Source organism: Octopus sinensis, linkage group LG18, assembly GCF_006345805.1.
Source record: "Octopus sinensis linkage group LG18, ASM634580v1, whole genome shotgun sequence".
Classification (NCBI taxonomy): Eukaryota; Metazoa; Mollusca; class Cephalopoda; order Octopoda; family Octopodidae; genus Octopus; species Octopus sinensis.
In genome coordinates, this window is record NC_043014.1 from 33,238,082 (window position 1) to 33,264,390 (window position 26,309).

General features: G+C 36.9%; 2 protein-coding genes across 2 annotated transcripts in view; one reads left to right on the forward strand and one right to left on the reverse strand.

The window, feature by feature from the left end:
* LOC115221451 (transcription factor E2F5) overlaps nt 1-10,088 on the forward strand; it is a 41,549-nt gene extending 31,461 nt beyond the window's left edge. Inside the window, exons 5-9 of the mRNA XM_029791636.2 lie at nt 2,980-3,195; nt 5,386-5,497; nt 6,175-6,216; nt 7,207-7,245; nt 8,261-10,088. Of these exons, the coding sequence (XP_029647496.1) occupies nt 2,980-3,195; nt 5,386-5,497; nt 6,175-6,216; nt 7,207-7,245; nt 8,261-8,397 (546 nt within the window). The 3' untranslated portion in view covers nt 8,398-10,088. The remainder of the gene's footprint in view (nt 1-2,979; nt 3,196-5,385; nt 5,498-6,174; nt 6,217-7,206; nt 7,246-8,260) is intronic.
* A 9,411-nt stretch (nt 10,089-19,499) lies between these two features.
* Nucleotides 19,500-26,309, reverse strand: part of LOC115221444 (kinesin-like protein KIF28P) — a 113,241-nt gene continuing 106,431 nt past the window's right edge. The window contains exons 25-26 of the mRNA XM_029791627.2: nt 26,008-26,181; nt 19,500-20,243 (exon numbers count right to left, since the gene is read on the reverse strand). Of these exons, the coding sequence (XP_029647487.1) occupies nt 20,166-20,243; nt 26,008-26,181 (252 nt within the window). The 3' untranslated portion in view covers nt 19,500-20,165. The remainder of the gene's footprint in view (nt 20,244-26,007; nt 26,182-26,309) is intronic.

Sequence of the window (26,309 nt, forward strand, 5' to 3'; positions counted from 1 at the left end):
ATGGTGATAACCTATGACATTTGAATAATTATTAGTGGGCCATTCATCTGAATGAATTAGTGAACCTTTTTCATATTCTCTTTCAATAATTTGGATCAGACTGTTCTTGTCACACTGTTCCACACAAAAGTATTGACAATCTGAGCCTTGATTGGGACCAAAAACCCACAGCCCATCAATTCTACATCCATGGTTCCTGTTGTTTCATTGTTCTGCATCACTGTCTTTGAAGAGAGGAGTGTTGTTACCGTTCAGCATTCTTCCTTGATAGTATTTTCGTCGAGCAGCAAATCTTGCTTCGTTGATCTGAATGAGGTTATTGTTTGTTCCAACCATCTTCCCTTATCGTTCATGATATTATACTATGGCTCCACACACCTTGCAACACATATTGTACCACTCAGTTATTGTATTGATTTTCCTGTTAGAGTCACTGCTGTGGTCATGGGTATATCCATTACAAAGAAAAATATTGGTTCTAAAATCTCACTCAGGCTCAGCTTGCTGTTTAATTTATTGTTAATGTCTGTTGTTGGCATCTTTTTTGTCTCGGGAGACAATGGAGTTGCGCATAAAGTAGTCTAGTCCGGCTTTTACATTTCATGTCCTGATACATTTCCTGCTGTGGCTGTGTAGTCCTATCTGTTACCTCCCGTGTTGTTTCTGCAGCTTTTTACAGCAGCACTGAAATGTCCTCTCCAGTTTTGCGCAGGCCTGGGCTAGAGATAAGAAAGTCCTGGGTAGCCCAATCGTCAGGTTTTCTCTCTCGACCTTGCTGATGTAGTCCGAAGGAGTGCAGTGCATTACGTTTGGCACCAGCTTGGTTGCAGGAGCTGCCGGAAGAGTGTCGAGTCGAACACTAGACCGCCTTCGGGGCTCCACTCCGGATTTCTTTGAAGGTTGTCTCCTTTCCGTAACCCTGGATAGGGGCCCATACCGGGTACTGTCAGCCGGAGCCAGCTGAGCCCGGAACTTGTGTCAGGCAGGGTCGTCACTCCCTGAAGTAGTGAAGAAGTTCGCTACCCACTACCTAATGTCTGTATAATGGAAAAAATTGGTTTCCTTTATTAACTGAACGTTTAAGGTAGATAACCCTGGCTTTACTGTTTGAGACGTGGTAGACCGCATACTAAACTAGCACCTACTTCTCTTTACTTATGGTGACTAGGTTATTCCATTTGTCATGTGGGAGGGGTGTACCATTATTACTAATTCCCTACAACATCTCCCCTCTTGCCTACCAAAAAAATGTTAACAATGGGTACACAAGCAAAGTAGTATGATCTCAGGCATGCTGACAGAAAAGGTAGGTTTCATATGTACAAGATGTAGTACGGGAGTGGTTAGCAATTAGAATACCCACAAAATAAATTTTTGTCAAATACTTGAAAGGCTCTCAAGAAGTGATTGATAACTTCTGTTGTCTAGGTGACCTAATTAGCAGTGGAGATGGGTATTCCAAAAGCTTGGTAACTAAGAGAAGAACGGTAGAGAAAGTTCAAGGAACTGTTATGACAGATTGCAAGGAAAGGATTCATTCTCCAAGTAAAGATCAGATTGTAGAATTGGTGTTTACTACGTACATTGCTTCTGAGTTGTGAAATATGAGCAATGAATGAAACAATGGCTGAAGAATTCTTAGTTGAATGAATCGACCTCAGTACTTTTTTTTCTTTTAAGTCTGATGTTTATTCCTTTAGTCTCTTTTGCTGAACCACTACAGGTAGAGGTGTAGCTAGGGAAAATGGCGCCCAGGGCAAGCATCAAAATTGTGATACCCTCCGCCAAACCAAAAAGCAGCACATGCATTTTGTGAGGTCAAGTAAGAACACCTATTCAGTCTAGTGGCATGGATGGCAATAAGCAAAACAAACCATGCATGAAAAGGTTAAAAAATTTTTTTTAATGGCTTAATTAGAAAATGATCTTGGACAAAATTGCGCCTACCCCCTCAAAGTGGCGCCCAGGGCATGTGCCCTGCTTGTCCCATCCTAGCTACACCCCTGGTTATGGGGATATAAACACACTAACACCAGTTGTCGAGTGGTTGTGGTAGCAATGGTGGTGTTGGTGGTGGTATGTATGTATGTATTAATGTTTGTATGTATATATGTATGTACGAGCAAAATGCCCCCCGTCCAATGGCCGGTGCTGAGTTGTCAAACATTTAAACCAAATTTTCTCAAAACAACTTATCTGACCGTCCCATAGGCCTCCCCTTTGAGAAACACTGATTTAACCTAAATTTGAGACACCAGCAAAAGAAGAAATAAAGATAGACTTTTCTTCTATTCCAAAGAAAAACGATTTTATTCACACAAATATGCAACCAAGGAGTTTAAAGTAACAGTAATGATGAGGCTGTTGACTGGGAGAACACAAACATGGTTTAAACAGTAAGCTTGGAAGGAAAGAAACGTGCCTTTAAGCAGTACAAAAACAACAAGAAATGGAAGGTGCAGTTATGTACAGGTTGACAGAAGAAAAGCAGAACAAAAACGGCTTTATCGATCACATTCTCACCTGGAATCGAATTTTGTAATTTTTTCAATACTTATACATGTCCTGATACTGTCAGTATCTACATATCAAATTTGAGCGCAATCGGATGGCGGATGCCCGAGATCCAAGAAGACACACACACAGACAGACAGAACGGATTTTATATAAGAGATTTGTATGTTTGTATGAATGTATATATCTGTATGTATGAATGTATATATCTGTATGTATGTATTCATATATATATGTATGCATGTTCATATGTTTGTATGTATGTATATATACTTGTGTGCATACTTGCATGTATGTATGTATTTATGTCTTTGTTCAAAGCTGACCATTCACTTCTTGGCTACTCTGAGTTTCTTGCTTCTGTGTGTTCATTCATGCAACAAAGCGATATCAAAAATAAATAAATGAAAAATAAAAACAAAAAAATGCTTCAATTCTTCCCGTTTTTTTTTTTTTTTTTCATAGAATTACCAAATCTATTTGAAGAGTAATTCTGGTCCTATTGATGTGATGTTGGTGAACAAAGACAGTGAGGCTTCAGCGCCTGAAGTTGATCAGTTGCCTCCTTTCCAAGATGATACGAAAAAGATAGAAATTCTACAGAACACAGTGAAACAAATCCAGAATCCTTCGGTTCTGGATACGAAATGTGTTCTGAAGACACAGCAGAAACTGAAAAAAGTAAATAAATCTTTATCTTGTTTTATTTATAAATATGTTTTCAATTGAATTTTTTATTTGTTATTTAGTTTTTCTTTTAATTCTATCTTTTACCTGTCTTGCTCATTAGACTGTGGCCATGCTGGGGCACCATTTTGAAGAATTTCAGTCAAATGAATCTACTCTAGTACTTTTGTTTTTTAAGCCTGGTACTTATTCTATCTGTCTTTTGCTGAACTGCTAAGTTACAGGGATGTAAACACACCAACACTGGTTGTCAAGCGACGATGGGGGTCAAACACAGACACAAAGATACACACACACACACACACACGTACATACACAATGGGCTTCTTTCAGTTTCCTTCTACCAGATCCACCCACAAGGCTTTGCTTGGCCCAAGGCTATAGTAGAAGACAATTGCACAAGGTGCCATGCAGTGGGACTGAACCTGGACACATGTGGTTGGGAAGGAAGCTTCTTACCACCCATCCACGCCTGCACCTGTGAAGTGGGTGATCTGTGATTGCTGTCAACATTGTCGTTATAATCATTAAAGTGTTGGAAAAATTATCACATGATATTTCTTTTGGCTCTTTGCATTTTGAGGTCAACTTTACCATTCATCTCTCCAGGGTAGATGAAATGAAGTTATGGTCTCTAATACTGGGGGTTGATGGTGTTGACCGACACACCTCAAAATTGCTAGTCTTGTAACTATATTAAAAAGAATTATTATTATTTTTATTATCATTATTAAGGCAGCGAGCTGGCAAAATTGTTAGCATGCTAGGTGAAATGCTTAGAAGCATTTCATCCGTCTTCATGTTCTAAGCTAAAATTCCACCAAGGTTGACTTTGCTTTTCATCCTTTCAGGGTCAATAAATTCAGTACCAGTGAAACCCAGGGCTCAGTGTCAATGACTAGCCCCTTTCCCGTAAAATTTCAGGCCTTGTGCCTTTAGTAGAAAGGATTATTATTATTATTATTAATATTATTATTAAGTTCGTGAGCTGGCAGAATTGTTGACATGCTGGGCAAGGTGGCATCTCCTCTGTCTTTACGTTCTGAGTTCAAATTCCACTGAGGTCAACTTTGCCTTTCATTATTTCCGGGGTCGATAAATTAAGTACCAGTGAAAAACACATGTCAATGTAATCAACAAATCCCTACCCCAAAATTTCGGGCTTTGTGCCTTTAGTATAAAACAATTATTTTCATTATTATCAATAATGATAATAATAATAATAAGACAACCTGGTAGAATGACTGCACACTGGAAAAATGCTTAGCAGCATTTTCTTCCATCTTTACATTCTGAGTTCAAATTCCTCGAAGGTCATCTTTGCCTTTCATCCTTTTGGATGAATTAAAATCTGATAATGAAGCAAGTCATTTTTACTGCAGCCATGCTGGGGCACCCACCGCCTCAAAGGGCTTAGCCAAACAGATCCTCCCCATGACTTTATTTTTTAAAGCCTGGTACTTATTCTGTCAGTCTCTTTTGCTGAACTGCTAAGTTATGGGGATGTAAACACACCAATGCCAGTGGTCAAGCAGTGGTGGGAAACAAACACAGACACATAGACACACACACATAGATATATACATATACTAGCAGTATAGCCCAGTGTTGCTCAGGATTGTTTTCTTTTCAACCCTTTAGAATTGGAATTTTTGAAAAGTAAAAATTTTGCATTATGTAGCTTGTTATTCTCTTTAAGTGAACATTTTTCTGGTTGAAAAATGGCGACACAGTAAAAAAATCGTAAAAAATAGGGATTTTCATAGAAAAAAAGCACCTTTTTGATGTAAATAATTTTTGGTGTTAACATGGTCCGATTTGAATTTTTTCTTCTACGGAAGGAAGAACAAGCCTTCTTCTATCATACTTTCAATTTTAGTCAACTTGCGCCACAGGGTCTCGGAGGAGATAGTGTTAGTTGAAGGCTACAAAACCTGCCATACACAGACAACTTCAGCTTTATATATATAGAGATATACTATGGACTGCTTTCAGTTTCTATCTACCAAATCCACTCACAAGGCTTTGGTTCCCCCCCACAAAATCTTAAATGGACTCTGGTTGAGAACCACTGATTTTAACGATTTTCATTCAAATCCTTCTTGTATATTTTGACACCTCCCTCTTCATTGGTTTTTCTAGCTGAGTCCACTTTGGTTTCTATTTATTTGTTTCATCTTTCAGAAATCTCCCGTGAAATCACCTCTATCTCCTGCCAATCGAATGGCCACAAGATCATCTCCTCGGAAAGCTGCTCAAAGTCATAATCCAGTACAGATATCACCCCTTGTTTCAGGTAAGAGAGGCATTTTTTTTGATGATTTTTTTTTTTTAGCATCATCAAATTTTCTTTTACTTGTTTCAGTCATATGACTGTGACCATGCTGGGGCACCGCCTTGAAGGATTTTTAGTTGAATAAATCAACCTGAAGCCTTATTTTATGAAGCCTAATATTTATTTTATCAGTTTCTTTTGCCAAACTACTAAGTGACAGGGATGTAAACATACCAATACCAGCTGTCAAGTGATGGTGGGAGACAAACACACACACACATGTAAAATATATATATATATATATATATATATATCTGGTGAGTGTTGTAGATTTACTGTGTTTCTTGTATCTAAAAGAATTGCGATGAGCGGCATATCGCTGTTTAAAATTTATGGTTGACCCTATACGTATAGCTGTAGAATTGTGTAATGTGTTGAAAACGGTGCATTTATAAATTACATTAGATCTTCTAGAAAGGGTTTCTAGAGGGCAGATGGACCCAGGACAGCAGTTACAAGTGGGTGTATTTTTCGGATTATTTTCAGGAATGGAGGAGATAATATTGTCAGAGGAGAAGTTAGAGATGGGGGTATATATATATATACACACTTGTGTGTGTATGTATATATATGTTTCCTTGCTTCTAGTCACGAGCTCCTAATCGCTGTTATCATACATATGATTCTTATATTTTCAGAAAGTCTTCCAATCTTCCTTGGTGGTTCTAAATCAACATTTGGTGAGTTTCAAACAAATTAAAGCCAACAATAAATATGTGTATGTATGCACATGTGTGTATGTATGTGTGTGTGTGAGTTAGTGTTTTTCTTATTTGCCTTTGAAAATGTTTATTGTAATTGATAAGATAGTATTTTCATTCTTCCATCTATCACTATGTAAGAGATACCACCACGCTGGAAATAGCAACCAAAATTTGACTCTAAAGCCACATTAAATGTTCATACAACACCAGGAGAGAAGACACCTGGTGCTGTATGAACATTTAATGTGGTTTTAGAGTTACGTTTTGACTGCTATTTCCAGTGTGGTGGTATCTCTTAGATACCCTAAATTATAATTTTGATAATAATTATTACCTTTGAAGGTTTTATTCCCATGCTGGCCACTTGATATGATCGGTACTTAAAAGAACGATCTTATCCTTATTTTTATAAATTTATCACCATGTAAGTGTAGATTTAAGTAGAGTAAGGAGTTACATATTTTAATAGTAATGAGGATTAATATATGATTATCATTTTTCTGATCTATTAATGAACTGAGCTCATTGCCATCTCCTCCTCCTCTTAATCTTCTGTTCTTTATGTACTTGACTATGTCAAACAAACAAATTAGATGAGCTTTCTATGCAACATTGCTGCCTGAAACTTCATCTTAAAAATTATGAGTGGCTTTATAAAACTGTTGGCATATTCCAGTGCTCCTGCTGTTTACAGAAATAAAAATGTACCAGACGTGTGGTACCTACCTTTCCAGAGCTGCAGCTGAGCTGTTGAGAAAGGGTCTTGTTCCTAGATTTATTATGTATGAATAAAAAAACAGGAATGAGATAGTTACGGCTTAAATACCTTTATGTGGGGTTTCAACATGCATCATAATGTGTTGTTAAGCAAGATAATTAACTCTCCTTAAACTATGAACATTTGTCATTATTTCCTTACTGTCTCCTAGCATTTCTGAAGTTTTCTGTTCATCTTTTCGGTTCCAGATGTGGATGATGAATTTGATGACCTCATATCAACAGAAGGTTTGTATTATATGTATGTGTGTTTGTCTATGATGGCAGGTGTATAGCCTTTCATCTGGTGTGGTGATGTAGATGGTGTATGTTTCTTGTCTTGTCTTGAGACAGCATTCACCCGGGTTGGGTTGAGCTGGCTTCATTCATCCTCAATGCTGCATCTCTCACAAACACCGACCAGGCCTGGCGATTTGAGGCTAACGACCATGTGATCTCCAACCACTCCTTATTCCAGCGGCGAACGCCGTAGACATGGGGGCCTAGGTTGGGTTCCAGATCAGCCTTGACTGTTATCAGCCAGGTTTTTCGTTGTCCACCACATCGCTTTTGCCAACCCTGAAGGGGAGCTGGAGCAATTGCTTCGTAGATGAATTCTCCTGGTTGACAATGGAGGGCATGACCCAGCTAACGCAGACGTCTCGTTAGGATGACTTGTCGGAGGGAGGTTATTTTGCACTGGTGTCGTATGTTGTAGATGACTAGTTGTTGTGATGTGCATTATGTAGTGGTAACTGTGTTGTTTCTTATATGAAGTGTGTGTGGATGGTGTGTGCTTAGAGAGTGTATGGCTTGTGCTTAAACTGGTCATATCCAGCCAAAATATTTTACCTGTCTTATGTTCATACCAGCTAGATCTAGTTTCTCACATTTAGTTTACATTATCATTCTAAAAATATACAATATATGTGCCAGTGTCACAAAATGTATGACAGATATAAAATCAAGAAATTCAGATTGGAAAATGAATATTAACTCTTTTACTTTTAAACCGGCCATATCTGGTCCAAATATTCTACCTGTCTTATGTTCAAACTGGCCATGTTCAAACTCTTACACATATCCTACAATGTCATTCTAAAAATAATGGATGACATCTTTGAAATCTCAAAAGTATGAGGCAAGGCTTGATTAATTCAAACCAGTGTAAATAAATATACATTATATTTGACAGAGTAATCTGAATGCTAAAAGTGTTAAATTATGATATGATAATATCTGTGTCTTTTTGCTATTTTTTCAGGCTTGGAACCCCTATTGCGCCTGAGTCCTCCACCCAGTGACCGAGACTACCAGTTCAACCTGGATGACAGTGAAGGCGTTTGTGATCTATTTGATGTCCCTCTGCTTCCACCAAACTCTGCTGCTGCCTTCTATTGATACTTCAACCACACACTCATGTGCACACACACACATACACATACATATATGTGCTCTCTCTCCCTCTCTTGTCAGCTCAAAGACAAAATACCTTTAAACAACAGCTAAACCCCATCAGGAAGTGGTTTCTATAGATATAAATATTATAAAATCTGTTAATATCTTTGTTTCTGCTAACCTCTAACTTCTCATCTAAATCTAATCTTTTAACTTCTTAATGACAATACATGTATCATGTATTGGCCTCCAAATGTGCATTTGCAAGCATACAAGGACTTGGGATTAGTGGTGATAGAGTGAAGAGTGAGTTATTACACATATTCCCTTTGATTAACCTATTCTGTTTCTTCTAGGGCAGCTGACAACTACATCATGATTATTAATAAGAAAAAAGTTCTCAAATCCACTGTAGTATCTCCCTTAGACTCACTCACAATTATTACAATATATATGTGTGGAAATGTAAAGTACTGGGCAACTGAATAGCTCAATACTGTTCAGATTTCAATACTGCCATTGTGTTGTATCCCCGGATCAGGACAATGTTAACTTTTCATGCTCCAGTATGTCTTACCGAATACATAAAGAACCTTGACCTTTGGCCTACGTCCTACTTCAGTGGTTAGTGGCAGCAAAAGCTTCCAGCTTTAAAAGCAGCTAATCCAACGATGGAAATGCACTTATGCACACACACACAGATATGATAGGTTGTCCACCAAGTTTGAAGATGCCCTATTTTGGCAGAGAAATATTTGCACAGACTGCACACTAATGTTTATTTACACCAGAATTGTTAGAATATAATTTGTGAGCTGCTCTTTTGGCCTCTGCTATACAGATATGTGAAGATTCAAATGCTTTGGAACCCTTGTCACTAGTTTCCTTCCAAGCACACAACTGGACTTGCCTGAAGTTGGCAAAGGAACTGGATGCATTAGCACATCTGAGAACCTCTATATTAGGAATCGTTCTTTGGTAAGACATGTGGAAATGGTTGAGCCTTATTAGAATTACATCAATACATTGTCCAAGATTTAGCACCATAAAAGTGAGATGGAAGGATGATTGCATTGTTTTATTTTAGTACCAATATCAATACCTGGGCTGTCCCTCATTCTGTGCTGCAGTTTTTCTGAAATAGCCTTTTCCTTGCAATTGTCTACATTTTTTCAGCTCAGTCCCACTTAGTTTTATTCTAGGAAGTACCTTTCTATACATGTTTTAGGACAAGTTGGTGTCTTAGGACAAGTTGGTGTAGGACTTCTATTTTTTTTTGTAGTGTTGATAGTGGGGCCAAATCGTTGTAGGTGTTTGACAATTGATTGACTCATGCCTGCATGCTGGACTTGTCTTGTGTGAACAATCCCCAGACACTTAGAGGCTTAATTTTGGATTTTGCTTGCAATCTGTGACGATGGAATAATTTGCCATCATATCTTGATGTTTTGAAGACATCCTGTAACATAGCAAAATGTATAACACTGAAATGGGCAGGTGCTGAGACATGACTTTGTTTTGACAGAAAATGATGCAAATATGTCTCCATTGTCAAGGTACATGACTCAGTAGTTAGAGTGTCAGGCTCACAATCATGAGGTAGTGAGTTCGATTCCTGGACCAGGTTGTGTGTTGTGTTCTTGAGCAAGACTTTTTATTTCATGTTGCTCCAGTTCACTCAGCTGTAGAAATGAGTTGTGATGTCATTGGTGTCAAGCTGTATCAGCCTTTGCCATTTCTTTGGATAACATTGATGGCTTGGAAAGGGGAGGCTGGTATGCATGGGTGACTGCTAGTCTTCCATAAACAACCTTGCCCAGACTTGTACTTCGGAGGGGAACTTCCTCGGTGCAATCCCATGGTCATTCATGACCGAAGGGTGTCTTTACTCTTTTATGTCTCCATTACTCCTGACACTCTCCAGCATGCTATCATAAAATTGACACACCATGCACATGATCTTCACAAACTGCCTGCAACACAAAGTATCAAAATTCTTTGTGAGTTAGCAAAAGTTATAAGCAAGGCCTGAGTCTGCTCTAAACACTTCTGGGCAAGTCTTACAACAAAGATCGTATCAGTAGTGTCCCTTCTCACAACAGAATCCACGCTGACTTCCTGGCAGAAAATTGTGGAATGAGGTGATTCAAGAGAGTCCTCTTGCAAAAATTTTGCCAGCAATTGACGAGGGGGAGATACCTCTGATTATAGCATCATTGAATTTTGGGAGAATGGAACCTGCTGACATCAAGATATATATATATATATATATATATATATATTATAAATAAAATCCGTTCTGTCTGTCTGTGTGTGTGTGACTTCTAGGATCTCAGGCATCCTTCATTCGATTGCGCTCAAATTTGATATGTAGGTACCGACAATATCAGGGCGTGTATAAGTCTTGATGAAATTACAAGAATCGATTCCAGGTGAGAATGTGATCGATAAAGCCGTGGGAACGTGCATTTGTACGTGCAAGTACATCAGCTGTTGCAATCGATACTATGCATACGCGAGAAAAATGCACAGTGTCTCAAATTTAGGTTAAATCAATATTTCTCAAAGGGGAGGCCTACGGTCAGACAAGTTGTTTTGAGAAAATTTGGTTTAAATGTTTGACAACTCAGCACCGTCCATTGGACGGGAGGCATTTTGCTCATGTATATATACATCTAATATTTTCAAGTAGTAAAGGATACTAAATACTTATGTCAAGTAAAATATATAAACCAACTCTGTTCAGGCTGTTTATTTAGTATTCTCATTCTTAAACATTATTTAGTAGTTTTATTTGAGAGTTGTGTGAGTATGTACATGGTGTTCTCTTCTTCCTACCCAGATTTTGTGAAGGAGAGAGTGAATTTGCACTTGAAAATCCCTTCACTGAATAGGAATAAGTTTCCCTAAAAGTATTGGTTTTGTTGTGGTTAGATGGTGGTGGTGGTGGTGATATATGTGTTACACATCATCATCATCATCCATGTTAGAAATAGCAGCCAAATTTCCCTCATTACACCCTACTGTTTTAAAATTATGGTGACATAATTCTAGATATATTGGCTTGGAAAAAAATGATTGGATGGTTGTGACTGGAATGCCTTTGAGTATAGGGCTGTTCACTTGTGGTTACCCTCAGGTTAAACAACAACTGTAACAGCAGCATTAATACTTGTTCAAATTGCTTTGGTAATTTAAGGAAAAAAAACAAACTATTTTAATCATGTCACTGATTATGATTTTCTTTAGTTGGTCATATTATTGCTGTTGTTGTTTAACCATAGGCCAGGCTTGATCCAGCACAACTTTGACCAATGATATTTCAGTCATGTTTGTCCCATGTATTTTTGTCTGTATTTAGGACTTCTTTTATCTATTATGTCTGATGACTTAATTTGAGAAGAAAGTCGACTGCTATTTCTAGTGGATCATGTAACCACACAAAAGCTCCCTCTTGGACACACTGGTTGGTTATGGTGTTAGTGATACTGGTGTTGTTTTGCCTTAGATGAGCATGGTTATTGCAGACATTCCTACCATGACTATCCTATTTTTTTTTTGCCCATACATAATATATCTAGGACCGCATTACATTACCCCCTCTCCCTTTTATTTTATATAAGACAGTTGGGTAAGATTTAATGGAGGAGCAACAACATAGAGACCACATCTTTGAGCTTACTGCACCATTCTAAACTGATGACTGATGGAGGTTTAAAAAAGAGAGAGAGAGAGAAAGAGAGAAGGGTGTCACAATCCTCAAACAACCCTCAAAAAATACGAATATAATCTGTGATGACTATAAAACAATGCAAAGGGGTGGTTGATGTGGGGGGGAGAATGGAAAAAATGAAACATTTGCATTCAGTTATCTCTCCAGACAGAAAAACATACACAAAATGACCATAATCATGATGATGATAAAAAGCAATATAAGAGGAGAAAATGTGGATTATTCCTTTATGTATGTTGTTGTTGTTATTGTTTTTAATGTTTTTTTTCTTTTTTTTAAAAAAATTTTTTTTTCCCCTTTTCTTTTAGTTCAAGTTTGAATCTGAGAGAAAGATAAATGTTTAATACATGAAATGTTACTGATCATGACGTTAATGAAGATAATGATACTCACTGAGACCAGGGACATGGTTCCATTCATAAAATGTATGCGTGTACTTATCTATATACATGTTTGTACACACACACACACACACAGTGTTAACCCCTGGTATCTATTTTTAAATTTAGGGCAAAATTCTTATCTCCCTTCCTTTCTGACATACATCCATATATATATATATATATATATATATATATATATAGGCATACATACACATATATAATCAGGTATCTTTTGAACTTGAAATTTTGGGTGGGCTTAAATTATTCTCAAAATAAAAACTGGGATTTTTTAGTCAGGAAGTAATTTTATTTTTGAAAATGAATGATGAATGAAATTTAAACCTAAAAAAACCAGCAACTAAAAAAAAAAAAAAGGGAAAAAGTTTATCATGTTTACTCGAAACCGAATTTAAAAAAAAAATACTGGACAAAATAAATTATATTCATAAGGGTAAAAACCAAATAGATTTACAAAGAAAATAAATAAAAATAAAAAAAACATAAACTCCTAAAAAATCTTGACCAAAAATAACGGGGTGTTAAAATGATGGCAATAATATTAAAAAAAATATTCTGAACTTTTGCATGTAAAGCAAAATATTGTAGGAACATAATAAAAGGGCTGGGTGGTGGACGGGGTGGGGGGATAGTTAATTTATACATTACACATTTCATTATGTGAAGAAGAAAAAGAAAAGAAAACTCCCTAAGTTGTATTATGGTAACAGAATGATGAACAAAATGACAAGTAGGAGGATGGGTGACTGAATCATATTGATTGGTTTCTGCTACTACCACTACTACAACTACTACTACTACTACATCTTGGTTCACAACCTTATCATGGAAGATTGTATGAAGGCTTTTTTCTTCTTCCCTTTGTCTCTCTCTCAATATATATATATATACACATACATATGTATATATATATACATATGTATATATATATACATATATATATATATATATATATACATATTTATATACATATATATATATACATATATATATATATATATATACACATGTATATATATATATATATACATATATATATATATACATATATATATATATATATATATATATATATATACATATATATATATACACACATGTATATATACATATATATATATATATATACATGTATATATATATACATGTATATATATATACATGTATATATATATATACACATGTATATATATATATACATATATATATATACATGTATATATATATATACATGTATATATATACATGTATATATATATACACATGTATATATATATATATATACATATATATATATACACACATGTATATATACATATATATATATATATACACGTATATATATATATATATACATATATATATATACACACATGTATATATACATATATATATATACACACATGTATATATACATATATATATATACACACATGTATATATATACATCTATATATATGTATATGTACGTATGCACTTTCTTTCTTTTTCCTCCCGTCTTTCTCACAATTAGTTGTTAAAAAAATTCTTTTTTTTTATATTCTATTTTCTGATTTTGTTTTCTTGTTGTTAGATTTTTTTTCTATTCTTTTTTTTTTTTTCAGTTTTATTAATTTTTTTTCTAATTGGTAATTAAATAATTGAAAAAAAAATAACCCAAAAAAACAAAAACAAAGAAGATAAAAATAAAAACTATATCGATTTCTCTTTTGATATTTGTATATTTCAATACCTGGTGTATATTTTCAGTTATGGCATGAGCTATGTGTATACAGAGGTACATACATAGACTATCTGTATATTGATTTCTTCTTTAAAATTTACTCTTTTACTTGTTTCAGTCAAGTATCTTCTACTATAGTCTTGGGCCAACCAAAGCCTTGTGAGTGGATTTGGTAGACAGAAACTGAAAAGAAGCCCATCATATATATGTATGTGTGTGTGTTTGTGTCTTTGTTTGTCCCCCCAACATCGCTTGACAACTGATGCTGGTGTGTTTACGTCTCCATAACTTAGTGGTTCAGTAAAAGAGACCGATAGAATAAGTACTAGGCTTACAAAGAATAAGTCCTGGGGTCGATTTGCTTGACTAAAGGCGGTGCTCCAGCATGGCCGCAGTCAAATGACTGAAACAAGTAAAAGAGTAGCAACAGAGGCAGTACTATCACCAAGTGGTAATATTTATCCCTTCTTAAACATGGGTGTTCTGTTAGAACAAGCTATACTGCAGTAGTTACCGTGAGAGAAGCTCTCGTATTGGCTTTTCATTGCAAAATGGACTCATCTTTATATTGTTAGTAGGAAGATAAATCCCCACCACTTCCAGTATGAAGACCACTAAATCACATAATTTTAACCTTTTTTAGTCTTGTCAATGATTTGGACTGTCTATATACAGAGATGTTTTAGTACAAGGTCATACTTGGTGTTTATGTGTATAATGCATAATGGCAGTTATTTATGCTGCTGTATTACTGATTACATGGTCACACATTCAAACTTTATTACTACACTTAATGTTCTGTATTGTTTTGCAGCTTCTGATCATTCTCACCATCTATTTTAATTGCTGATAGGGACGCTGTATTTCGTTTTGCAACCATTATATACTACCAAGTATATCTTTTAAATATGAGTAGCAATGTAGCTCCTCTACATTCTTCTCTTCTCTCATTTCTGTTAATAATAATAATAATAAGAATAATAATAATAATAATAGTTATGAACTCATTGTATACAGTGCTCAGGTGCATTACATCTCTTTAGAAAAAGTAACCAAAACTGCATGAACAGTAGATAGAATAAGGCACAGGTGAGCTAGCTGAAACGTTAGCACACCGGGTGAAATGCTTATCAGTATTTTGTCTGCCGTTATGTTCTGAGTTCAAATTCTGCCGAGGCCAACTTTGCCTTTCATCCTTTTGGGGTCGATTAAATAAGTGCCAGTTACGCACTGGGGTCGATGTAATCGACTTAATCCGTTTGTCTGTCCTTGTTTGTCCCTTCTATGTTTATCCCCTCTATGTTTAGCCCCTTGTAGGCAATAAAGAAACGTTAGCACACTGGGCGAAATGCTTATCGGTGTTTCGTCTGCCGTTACATTCTGAATTCAAATTCTGCTTTGCCTTTCATCCTTTCATGGTCAGTTAAATAAGTATGCATTGGAGTTGATGTAATCAACTTAATCCATTTTGCTGTCCTTGTTTGGCCCCTTGTGTGTAGTAAAGAAATAGGTATTTCATCTGAGTTCAAATTCCACCGAGGTCGACTTTGCCTTTCATCCTTTCAGGGTCGATTAAATAAGTACCAGTTACACACTGCGGTTGATGAAATCAACTTAATCCCTTTGTCTGTCCTTGTTTGTCCCCTCTGTGTTTAGCCCCTTGTGGGCAGTAAAGAAATAAGAATAAGACACAGGATGTGAACTGTGAATAAATCTTCAGGAAAAAAAAACCCAGAAGAAACAGTGGGTGAGGGGCATCAGGTGTACTTTTGGTTAAATTTGAGGAAGCATGGAAGTTTTGAAGGATGCAGTATCTTGACAGTTAACAACTTTTTCGTTTAGCGTCCGCTTTCCATGCTAGCATGGGTTGGACGGTTTAACTGGGGTCTGGGAAGCCAGAAGGCTGCACCAGTCCCAGTCTGATCTGGCAATGTTTCTACGGCTGGATGCCCTTCCTAACGCCAACCACTCCGTGAGTGTAGTGGGTGCTTTTTACGTGCCACCGGCACAGGTGCCAGACGAGGCTGGCAAACGGCCACGATTGGATGGTGCTTTTTACGTGCCACCGGCACAGGGGCCAGGCGAGGCTGGCGATGCAGTTTATTCCGTGCTTCAGTAATTCTGACCCTGAAAAAATGTTTCTGAAAGACATGGGTGCTGTGTTGGTTTTTGATTTTGTAAGTATGTCCATGAGTGTTAAACATGGAATTCAAAATGATACTCAAGATTGTTGTTGGAAGGATGGTGGATAGTCTTGTTTTAATTACACTGTCTTCGTTTCAATTAATTTTGAAATTAATGAAGAATTAAGTAAAATAAGAACATCAGTCTTTATTAAGCCAATGTTTGGAACAAAATTAACATTAAAAATTTGATGGAAGGTTTTAATTTGGATAACTTTATTGTAATCTAGAATCAGGGCTGGTCTCAGGCAGATTGGTATTGAAAGGGTTAACTTCTCATCTCTTCGCATAAATCCACCTTTCTTGGGGTTTGTATTGCAAACTACAGGCTTTGCATGGTTTTCACTAGTGCTGGGGATATAATAGAAATAATATCACTTTGGAATTTCATTTGAAGTAGTTTGAAATTCCATAAATATTTGAATATTTATAGTGATGACATAGCTCTGTGGTTATAAAGCTTGCTTTCCAACCACATGGTCTCGGGTTCAGTTCCACTGCATAGCACTTAAATTTTCACTAGTGCTGGTGATTCATACAGAAAAAGCACCCAGCTCATGCTGTAAAGTGGTTGGCTTAGGAAGGACATCCAGTAGAAATTGTGTGTTAAAGCAGATATTGGAGCACAACGCAGGTTTTGGGTATGTTGGATCCTATTAAACTGTCCAGTCCATACTAGCATGAAATATAGACATTAAATGACAACAATGATGGTGATGATAGTTCTGCTTTAGTGTTCTGGTTATTCTATCAAACATAATGCTTATTGATTTACATTGTTTTGAATTAATCATGCATTATCTTGTAACTTTTAGATTTTGATGATGTGATTGTTTAATATAGAATAACATTGTAGGGTATGTGTGAAAGCCTGGATCTGGTCAGTTTGAACATAAAACAGGTGGAATATTTTGGCTGGTTTGTGGAGGTGCAATGGCCCAGTGGTTAGGGAAGCAGACTCGCGGTCGTAGGATTGCGGTTTCGATTCCCAGACTGGGCATTGTGAGTGTTTATTGAGCGAAAACATCTAAAAGTTCCACAAGGCTCTGGCGGGAGGTGGTGGTGAACCCTGCTGTACTCTTTCACCACAACTTTCTCTCTTTCTTCCTGTTTCTGTTGTACCTGTATTTCAAGGGGCCAGCCTTGTCACACTCCGTGTCACGCTGAATCTCCCTGAGAACTACGTTAAGGGTACACATGTCAGTGGAGTGCTCAGCCACTTGCACGTTAATAAATGAGCTGCGACATCACTGGTGCCAAGCTGTATCAGCCTTTGCCTTCCCCTTGGATAAGGGGAGGCTGATATGCGTGGGCGACTGCTATTCTTCCATAAACAACCTTGCCCTGAATTGTGACTCAGAGGGTAACTTTCTAGGTGCAATCCCATGGTCATTTATGACTGAAGGAGGTCACAACAATTTTGGCTGGTTTACATGCTGAAGGGTTAAAGCCACTTTGGTTGATTTGCAGCTCCACACTTATTTCAAAGTTATGTGGTCTCCTGGTATTTGTTTCTCTCTGTTTATGTTATTATGGTTGGGGGGACACCAGAAAATATTTGCTTCAGTAGCAAGCAAAAGAAAAACAAGAAAAAAAAACGAAAAAGAAAAAACAACATGGTTTCAAGGCTAATAAAGCAAGATGGATGTAATACAAAAATAGAAATAATATCACTTTGGAATTTCATTTGAAGTAGTTTGAAATTCCATAAATATTTGAATATTTATGGTGGAGACATCACAGCTCTGTGGTTATGAAGCTCGCTTCCCAACCGTGTGGTCTTGGGTTCAGTTCCACTGCATAGCACTTTACACATGTGCCTTCTACTATGGCACTGGATCTACGAAAGTGCTGTGAATCACTTTGATAGGCAGAAACTGAAAGAAGACCATTGTATAGTTGTGTGTGTTTGTTTATATATATAGATGCAGGCATGGCTGTGTGGTAAGAAGCTTGCTTACCAAACACATGGTTCTAGGTTCAGTCCATTTGCATGGCACTTCGGGCGAGTGTCTTCTACTATAACCTCCAAAACCTTGTGAGTGGATTTGATAGATGGAAACTGAAAGAAGCCCATTGTGTCTATATATATATATATATACTCCCTAATATTAATATTATATATATATATATACATAATTTATGTGTGTGTCTGTGTTTGTTCCCCAACCACTGCTTGATAACTGGTGTTGGTGTGTTTGTGCCCCTCCTCCATAACTTAGCAGTTTGGCAAGAGAGACAGAATAAGTCCACATATAAGCAGACATTGGAATATCAGGTTATCGGTGGTTACTTATGGTGATAATGTTTTTAAAAGAAGTCAGTGAGCTGGCAGAATCATTAGCACACTGGGCAAAATGCTTTGTGGTATTTCATCTGCCGTTACATTCTGAGGTCAATTCTGCCTTTCATCCTTTCGGGGTCAATTAAATAAGTACCACTGGGGTCGATGTAATCGACTTAATCCCTTTGTCTGTCCTTGTTTGTCCCCTCTATGTTTAGCCCCTGTGGGTAATAAAGAAATAAATGTTTTTAAAAGAAAGCCAAACATTTAGTTGCAGTTGGTAGTTATCTTTAATGATGGATTAACATGCAAGTTTATCTTTAATCCTTTAGCATTCAAATTACTCTGTCGAATATAATGCTTATTTATTCACGTTTTGAATCAATCATGCATTATCTCATAACTCTGAGATTTTAATGACAGGATTGATTATTTCAAGAATGACATTGTAGGATAGGTGTGAAAGGCTGTATTTATCAGGTAAGTTTGAACATAAAACAAATAAAATATTTGAGCCAGATATGGGCAATTTAAATGTTAAATGATCAGTGGTTCTCAATTGGGGTCCATATAAGATCTTATTGTTAAAATTTATGTGCAATAAATCACTTATACTTCTGCAACACTCAAAATATTTTAATGCAATTCCTAATGATATTTAATTATAAAAATACGGTAGGATTTTTTTTATATACATTGAATAGCTATGAAGGTTAGGTAGAGTAAAATAGGAATCATAGGGCAAAAACGGTTGAGAATCACTGGGTTAGATGCACCAATATGAATTTGAGTTATTTTATAATGGTTTATTAAGGTTATCGGCATGGTCGTAATTTTTTAAAAATAAAAAACAAGTTACTCTGTGTAATGTTTACTGGCTAGTTACAATGTTTGCAATTGCAGGGCTGGGAGATATGATGAATTTCTACCAATTTTAGTTAGAAAATGTTTAATTTTTACCATCTTTATCGTCTGATTGATAACTTTGATAAAAATGACAATTTTTACCAAGTTTATTGTCTCATTGATAATAGTTGTAGGTGTATTCATATGTACAAGAATATTTTGTTGTAATTCAGAAAAGATGTCATATTCTATGGTGTAATGTTACTACAGAGTGGAAAGTCAAGTTATTCCATCTGCTACATATGGTAGAATATCATGTATCTCTATAGCAAATACTGAAAAAAACGATCTGTGCTATCTGTTGTTACAAGTAGTGAAAAGCTAAGTTGTAACTTCAGAAAGTCATACTATAACCATTTGTATTCCAGCATGTGTAACACAGGTGGAAAGTTGAAGTATATTGTCTGTAAGGAAGAGAGAATGTAAAGCTGAGTTGTACCATCTTTACCAGTGGGTAGAGAGTTAGGATGGATGGATCATGGATATCGTCGATAATTTTGAGTTGATGTCCAATCTGATGATGTGGCTGTGTGGCGAAAGTTTAGCAGATCACACATGAGACGCTGTTCTGTATTTTGTCACCAAACTTTTTGCTAAGAGCATCATATTGTTCTGATAACTGTAACAGAGAAAACATATAAGTCAGATACAAAGTGTGGAGTGCGAGCAATTAGTGGTTATATCGGTGCATGTATGTTTAATGTTGATATCTGTATCATGTATGTATATTTACAGACTGCATCTGTGTGTACTTAAGTGGTTGAGCATTGGGGCCAATGTTATCAACTAGCACCCTCCCCAGAAATTATTGGCCTTGTGCCAAAATTTGAAACCGTTATTACTATCTAAAATGAAAAGGAGGGAAGGGGTTGCGGTGGCTTGAGTCGCATGTATTGAGTGATAGTAAGCTGAGTTGGTATACCGTAAGTCCTCGAGTATGTGTGTATGAGCATAAATAGTTGAGTAAATATATGGATAAACTGTTTTTTACCTCTACACACTAGACTGTTAAAAAGCTAAACACCCTGATCTTTATTGTCTTCAGAGAGGATAAATTGGGACTGTGGTATTCATGCCCCTTGTCAGAACAGTATTAGTGCAAAAGAAATAAATGGCTCTGACTTGGAATTGAACTTGGCCTATACAATCCATTCTCTGGTGTTTAGAATAGATCAATACAATGCAAATAAATATTTGAAATATTCTTCTCTACTCCAGGCACAGGGCACAAATTTTTTTGGAGGGGGCCAATCAATTAGATCGACCACATTACGCAACTGGTACTTAATTTATCGACCCTGAAAGGATGAAAGGTAAAGTTGACCGTGGCGGAATTTGAGCTCAGAACATAAAGACGGACGAAATACCACTAAGCATTTCGCCTGGCGTGCTAACGATTCTGCCAGCTCACCACCTTAAATATTTGAAGTATTAAATGTAATTTATATCCTCACCTGCACACACACACACACACACACATATATATGTCTTCTAGTCCAAGTTTTAGTGGAAGCACATGGCTTAGAGGTTAGGGACTTGGATTCATGACCATAAGATTGTGGTTCCAATTCCTGAACTGGGCGATGTATTGTGTGCTTGAGCAAAACACTTCATTTTATGTTGCTCCAGTTCAATCAGTGGGCAAAAATGAGTAATCCTGTGACAGACTGGCACCCTATCCAGGCGGGGGATTTATATGCCATCAAAACTGGGAAATTGGCCCTTATGAGTCAGCATGACTCAGGATGGTAACTAGACTAAGTTTTGAGTTGTGACTTTACGGTGAGTTCTATCATGCAAGTAGCCTAAATCCTGGAACAAAGTGTTTGATATGGTGAGAATAGAAATTTATGAAAAATGGAGTAATAAGTCCATATGATGTATATACAGACATTGTTGGAATATTAGGTGGTTACTTATGATCATAATATTTCTGTCAAAGAAAACCAAACATTTAGTTGCAGTTGGTGGTTATCTTTAAAGATGGACTAATATACAAGTCTATCTTTAACCCATCATTGTTTTAATACCCCCTTTTCCATGCATGGGTCAGATGGAATTTGATGAGGCGGTTTTTTTCCCTGCCCTTCCTGTACCAACCCTTACATACCAAGTAAGACATGACTCGTGCATCATCATCATCATCTGTATATATAAAAGGCAGGATGTGTGTATGTGTATGTGAATGTAATTTATGCATGTCCACAAATTAGCATGCATGTCGATCCAATTTTAGGAGGGCATTCATCATGACCCTAGCTGTATTTTTGTCAACTTATTTTCCCCAGATGCACCAGTGAATAGCAGTAAAAATAAATTTTCAACTAAAACTTTTAACAATTTTCAAGTTGGTGAAATCACCATTGTTTGCAAACAGGAGTTAAGTCCCCTTCTAACGGCAAGTAAGTTTTTGTCAAGACTTTTGTTAATTTTTTCCCATCGAGGAAAAAAGTGTTTTGTTGAATATACATGTAACAGGTAAATAAAAAAAAAAATGAAAGTCAGTGAAAAATGTAATTGGATCTGGTTTCTGTTTTTGAAGCAGAAACTAGAAAAAAAGTAAAGTGAGATGGTAATTAGCTCATATAAAGCTATGCATCTCCCCTACTGCAAGACACATGTTTCTGTCTCTATCACAGTTTATCACCTGGTACACAGCTACTTCCCTTACTACTATACTCTGTTTAATTGAGGGATTTTGTCCTTGCAAGTTATATGGCAACCTCACTAGTGCTGGTGCCACATAAAAAAAGCACCCAATACACTCTGTAAAATGGTTGATGTTAGGAAGAGCATCCAGTCAAAGCAGACAGTAGAGTTTGGCTCATATTCTGGCTTGCCAGATCCAGTTAAATTGCCCTAGCTACGCCAGCATGGAAAGTGGACATTAAATGACAATGAGGAGGCTAATGATGAAATGTCTAAAACCATTTTACATTGAGCCTTGTAGTAAAGTCATTCATAAATTGATTTGTGGAGTTGTTTCATGTTGCAAGCATTGAACTGAGGTGGGTCTCTTGCTAAGTTGAATATAGGTACATATACTACGTATATGTTACATATGTATGAGCATATATATATATATGTACCTTTCCTTCATTGGACACTAAACTCTGCTTGCAAAGACCTGTTGAGGCAAGTGAAATCGAAATCAAATTCGATGACTGGCATCCATGCTAATGGAGTGCTAAGAGTACCTATTTCTTTACTACCTACAAGGGGCTAAACACAGAGGGGACATACAAGGATAGACAAATGGATTAAGTCGATTACATTGACCCCAGTGCGTAACTGGTCCTTAATTTATCGACCCTGAAAGGATGAAAGGCAAAGTCGACCTTGGCGGAATTTGCACTCAGAACGCAGCGGCGGCCGAAATACCACAAAGCATTTCGCCCAGCGTGCTAACGTTTCTGCCAAGAGTACTATACGAGCATGATCATTGCCAGAGCAACAAGCTGGCCTTCGTGCCAGTGGCACGTAAAAAACACCTTTCGAGCGTGATCGTTACCTGCGTTGCCTTACTGGCACTTGTGCTGGTGGCACGACGTGAAAAAACATACAAGTGAGGTCGTTGCCGGTGCCGCTGGACTGGCTCCTGTGCAGGTGGCACATAAAAAGTACCATTTGAGTGTGGCCAATACCAGACTGGCCCTCATGCCGGTGGCATGTAAAAGCACCCACTACAGTCTCGGAGTGGTTGGTGTTAGGAAGGGCATCCAGCTGTAGAAACTCTGCCAGATCAGATTGGAGCCTGGTGCAGCCATCTGGTTCGCCAGACCTCAAACTGTCCAACCCATGCTAGCATGGAAAGCAGACGTTAAACGATGATGATGATGTGTGTGTGTGTGTGTAGTTATATTCTGTTATACTATGTGACTGATGAATTGTCTGAATATAGCAGAAAAAATATATTTAAATATTTAATTTGAAAAAGAGAGAGACAGTAAAATCAATAACAGTCACCTAGCAAGTATGAGTGACAGTATAATTGGTAATAGTTACTTAATTTAATATGAATAGCAGAATAGTCAGTAATAATATTGAGTTACTGAGCAAGTGTTATATGGTGTGAACCTATCAGTGAGCTCGTTTCTTACTCCTGTCTTAAACTTGTGATTGTTATAACAGCACTTTGTACAGAAAAATATTTAGGTTCTGGTATTGAATTTAATGTTAGATCATGTATTGACAAAAACAGTTTGGCAAGAAGAGCTATATAATAAAGGCAAGGATGGCATGTACAGACCTGCACACAGTATGACAATGATGACATGTACACACACACACACAACATGGTAACGATGATGTACACACATGCGCATACACACATATACTCAGAGCATAGCAAAGCTAACACGCACAACATAGCAAGGATGACATGTGCAGAGATACACAACATAGTAAAGATGTTATGCACAGAGATGCAAACACACACACTCAACATAGCAAGTGTGACATCTACAGACACACACAACACGACATGAAGGTTGTGATATTCACTTTAAACAATAAACTGTTTGCTGACAGTTGAAAAAGTAATTGTTATCATTAATCTCTGACTGTAGAACATAAAAGTGTTGGAACTAAGCCCTGTATTTATCTGAAGTTTCTAAAGTTTCGAACTGGTTTCTATGTAGTTAATAACAATAAATATATTCAACTGCAACAATTTGTGAAGCTAAGACAAGATATAATTTCTGAAGAAATGTAAGTGATGAATCTTGCCCTGGATAGAGTGTCAGTGTAAAACTGATATTATTGATTTCAAATTTTGTCACAAGGCCAGCAATTTTGGGGGAGGGAGTTAGTCGACTACATTGATCCCCGTGTTCAACTGGTGTTTATTTTATTGACCTTGAAAGGATGAAAGGCAAAGATGACCTCAGTAGAATTTGAACTCAGAACGTAAAGACGGATGAAATGCTGTGAAGCATTTTGGCCCAGTGTGCAAACAATTCTGCCAGCTCACCCTGCTACCTATGTTCTTAATCCTTTCTACTATAGACACAAGACCTGAAATTTTGAGGGAGAAGACTAGTCAGTTATATCAATTCCAGTGTTTCACTGGTACTTAATTTATTGGCCCCAAAAGGATAAAAGCCAAAGCCAACCTCAGTGGAATTTGAACTCGAAATATAGTGACAAGCAAAATACTGTTAAGCACTTCATCTAGCATGCTAACAATTCTGCTAGCTCACCACATTTTAATAATGATAAATATATTCAACTACAACAATTTGTAAAGTCAAGACATAGTTCCAGAAGAAAAGTAAGAGATGAATCTTTCCCTGGACAGAGTGTCAGTGCACCAATGACATTAACAGAAGATTTGATAAATTATTCTAGAGAGCCAGGCAGGATATGGCCAAATAATTGCCTTGATTAGAGATACAAAAATATCCCTCGCCATAGTAGATTTGATCTTACAATTAACATTGGTAGTGCTATCTTTATCTATTTAACCCTTTCATTACCAACCCAGCTGAAACTGGCTCTGTAGTACAAATGTCTTGTTTTCATAAGTTTTGAATTAAAATCTTCCACCAAGCCTTAGTCCCAATTTATGTTCCTAACACTAGCTTAATGATAACTAAGTTATTTTACTAGATTCTTTGTTATATTTAAAATAATTTAAAGAAACACAGAGCATCTCAAAATAAATACAGTAATGAAAGGGTTAACCATCAGTTACCAATCTTTTTTTCACCACTGACCAGTTTTATGCAAGACAGTTTTTCCATAACTGGAGTATCATGTGATTAACAAAGCACAATAAAGTGCATAATATATGATTTAATTATTCCATATGTAATTTCTTATCTTTTACTTGGTTCTGTCGCTTGACTGGTTAGGCTGGAGCACCAGCTTGAACAGATCAACCCCAGGACTTATTTTGGTTTTTAAGCCTAGTACTTATTCTATCAGTCTCTTTTTGCCAAACTGCTAAGTTACAGGGACACACCAACACCTGTTGTCAAGTGGTGTTGGTGGACAAAACACAGACACAAAGACATGAATACACAAATATATATATACATACATACATGCACACACACACACACACACACACACACACACACACAACATGCTTCTTTCAGTTTCTGTCTACCTAACCTATTCACACAGCTTTGGCCAGCTCAAGGTGCCATGCAGTGGGAGTGAACTCAGAGCTATGTGATTGAGAAACAAGCTTCTTACCACACAGCTATGCATTCCCTGCAGACTGCATCAGTCAGTAAGATGGGATTGGAATTAAAGAATTTATTGTTTCTGTGTAACCCAGAACCAAATAATCTATGACCTGGTAGTGTTCCACAACCTGGTGGTTAGGGACCCCTACACTTGACCATTTCATCTTGAAGTCAGCTAGAAATGCTTACCTCTGTCTTTGGTTTCATTTTATCATCGTAGCAAAGATGTGCTACTTTACAATAATCAATCAACCCGTTGCCATTTCCCAGTTCCGACGCTAGTTCTTCTTCATCTTCTCCGAACACATACAGACTGATGATTTCATTTTTATCTCCCAATGCCGACGTTTCTACATTGCCATCCTGTGTGGAAATAAAAAATCAATCCAGGTAAATTTCATGTAAGTTCCAGGGGTTTAATTTCATCTGATAATATAGCAGGGGTGAGAAAGGGGTGCACCCCAGGAGACACTTGTAGCAGGGTGGCACTT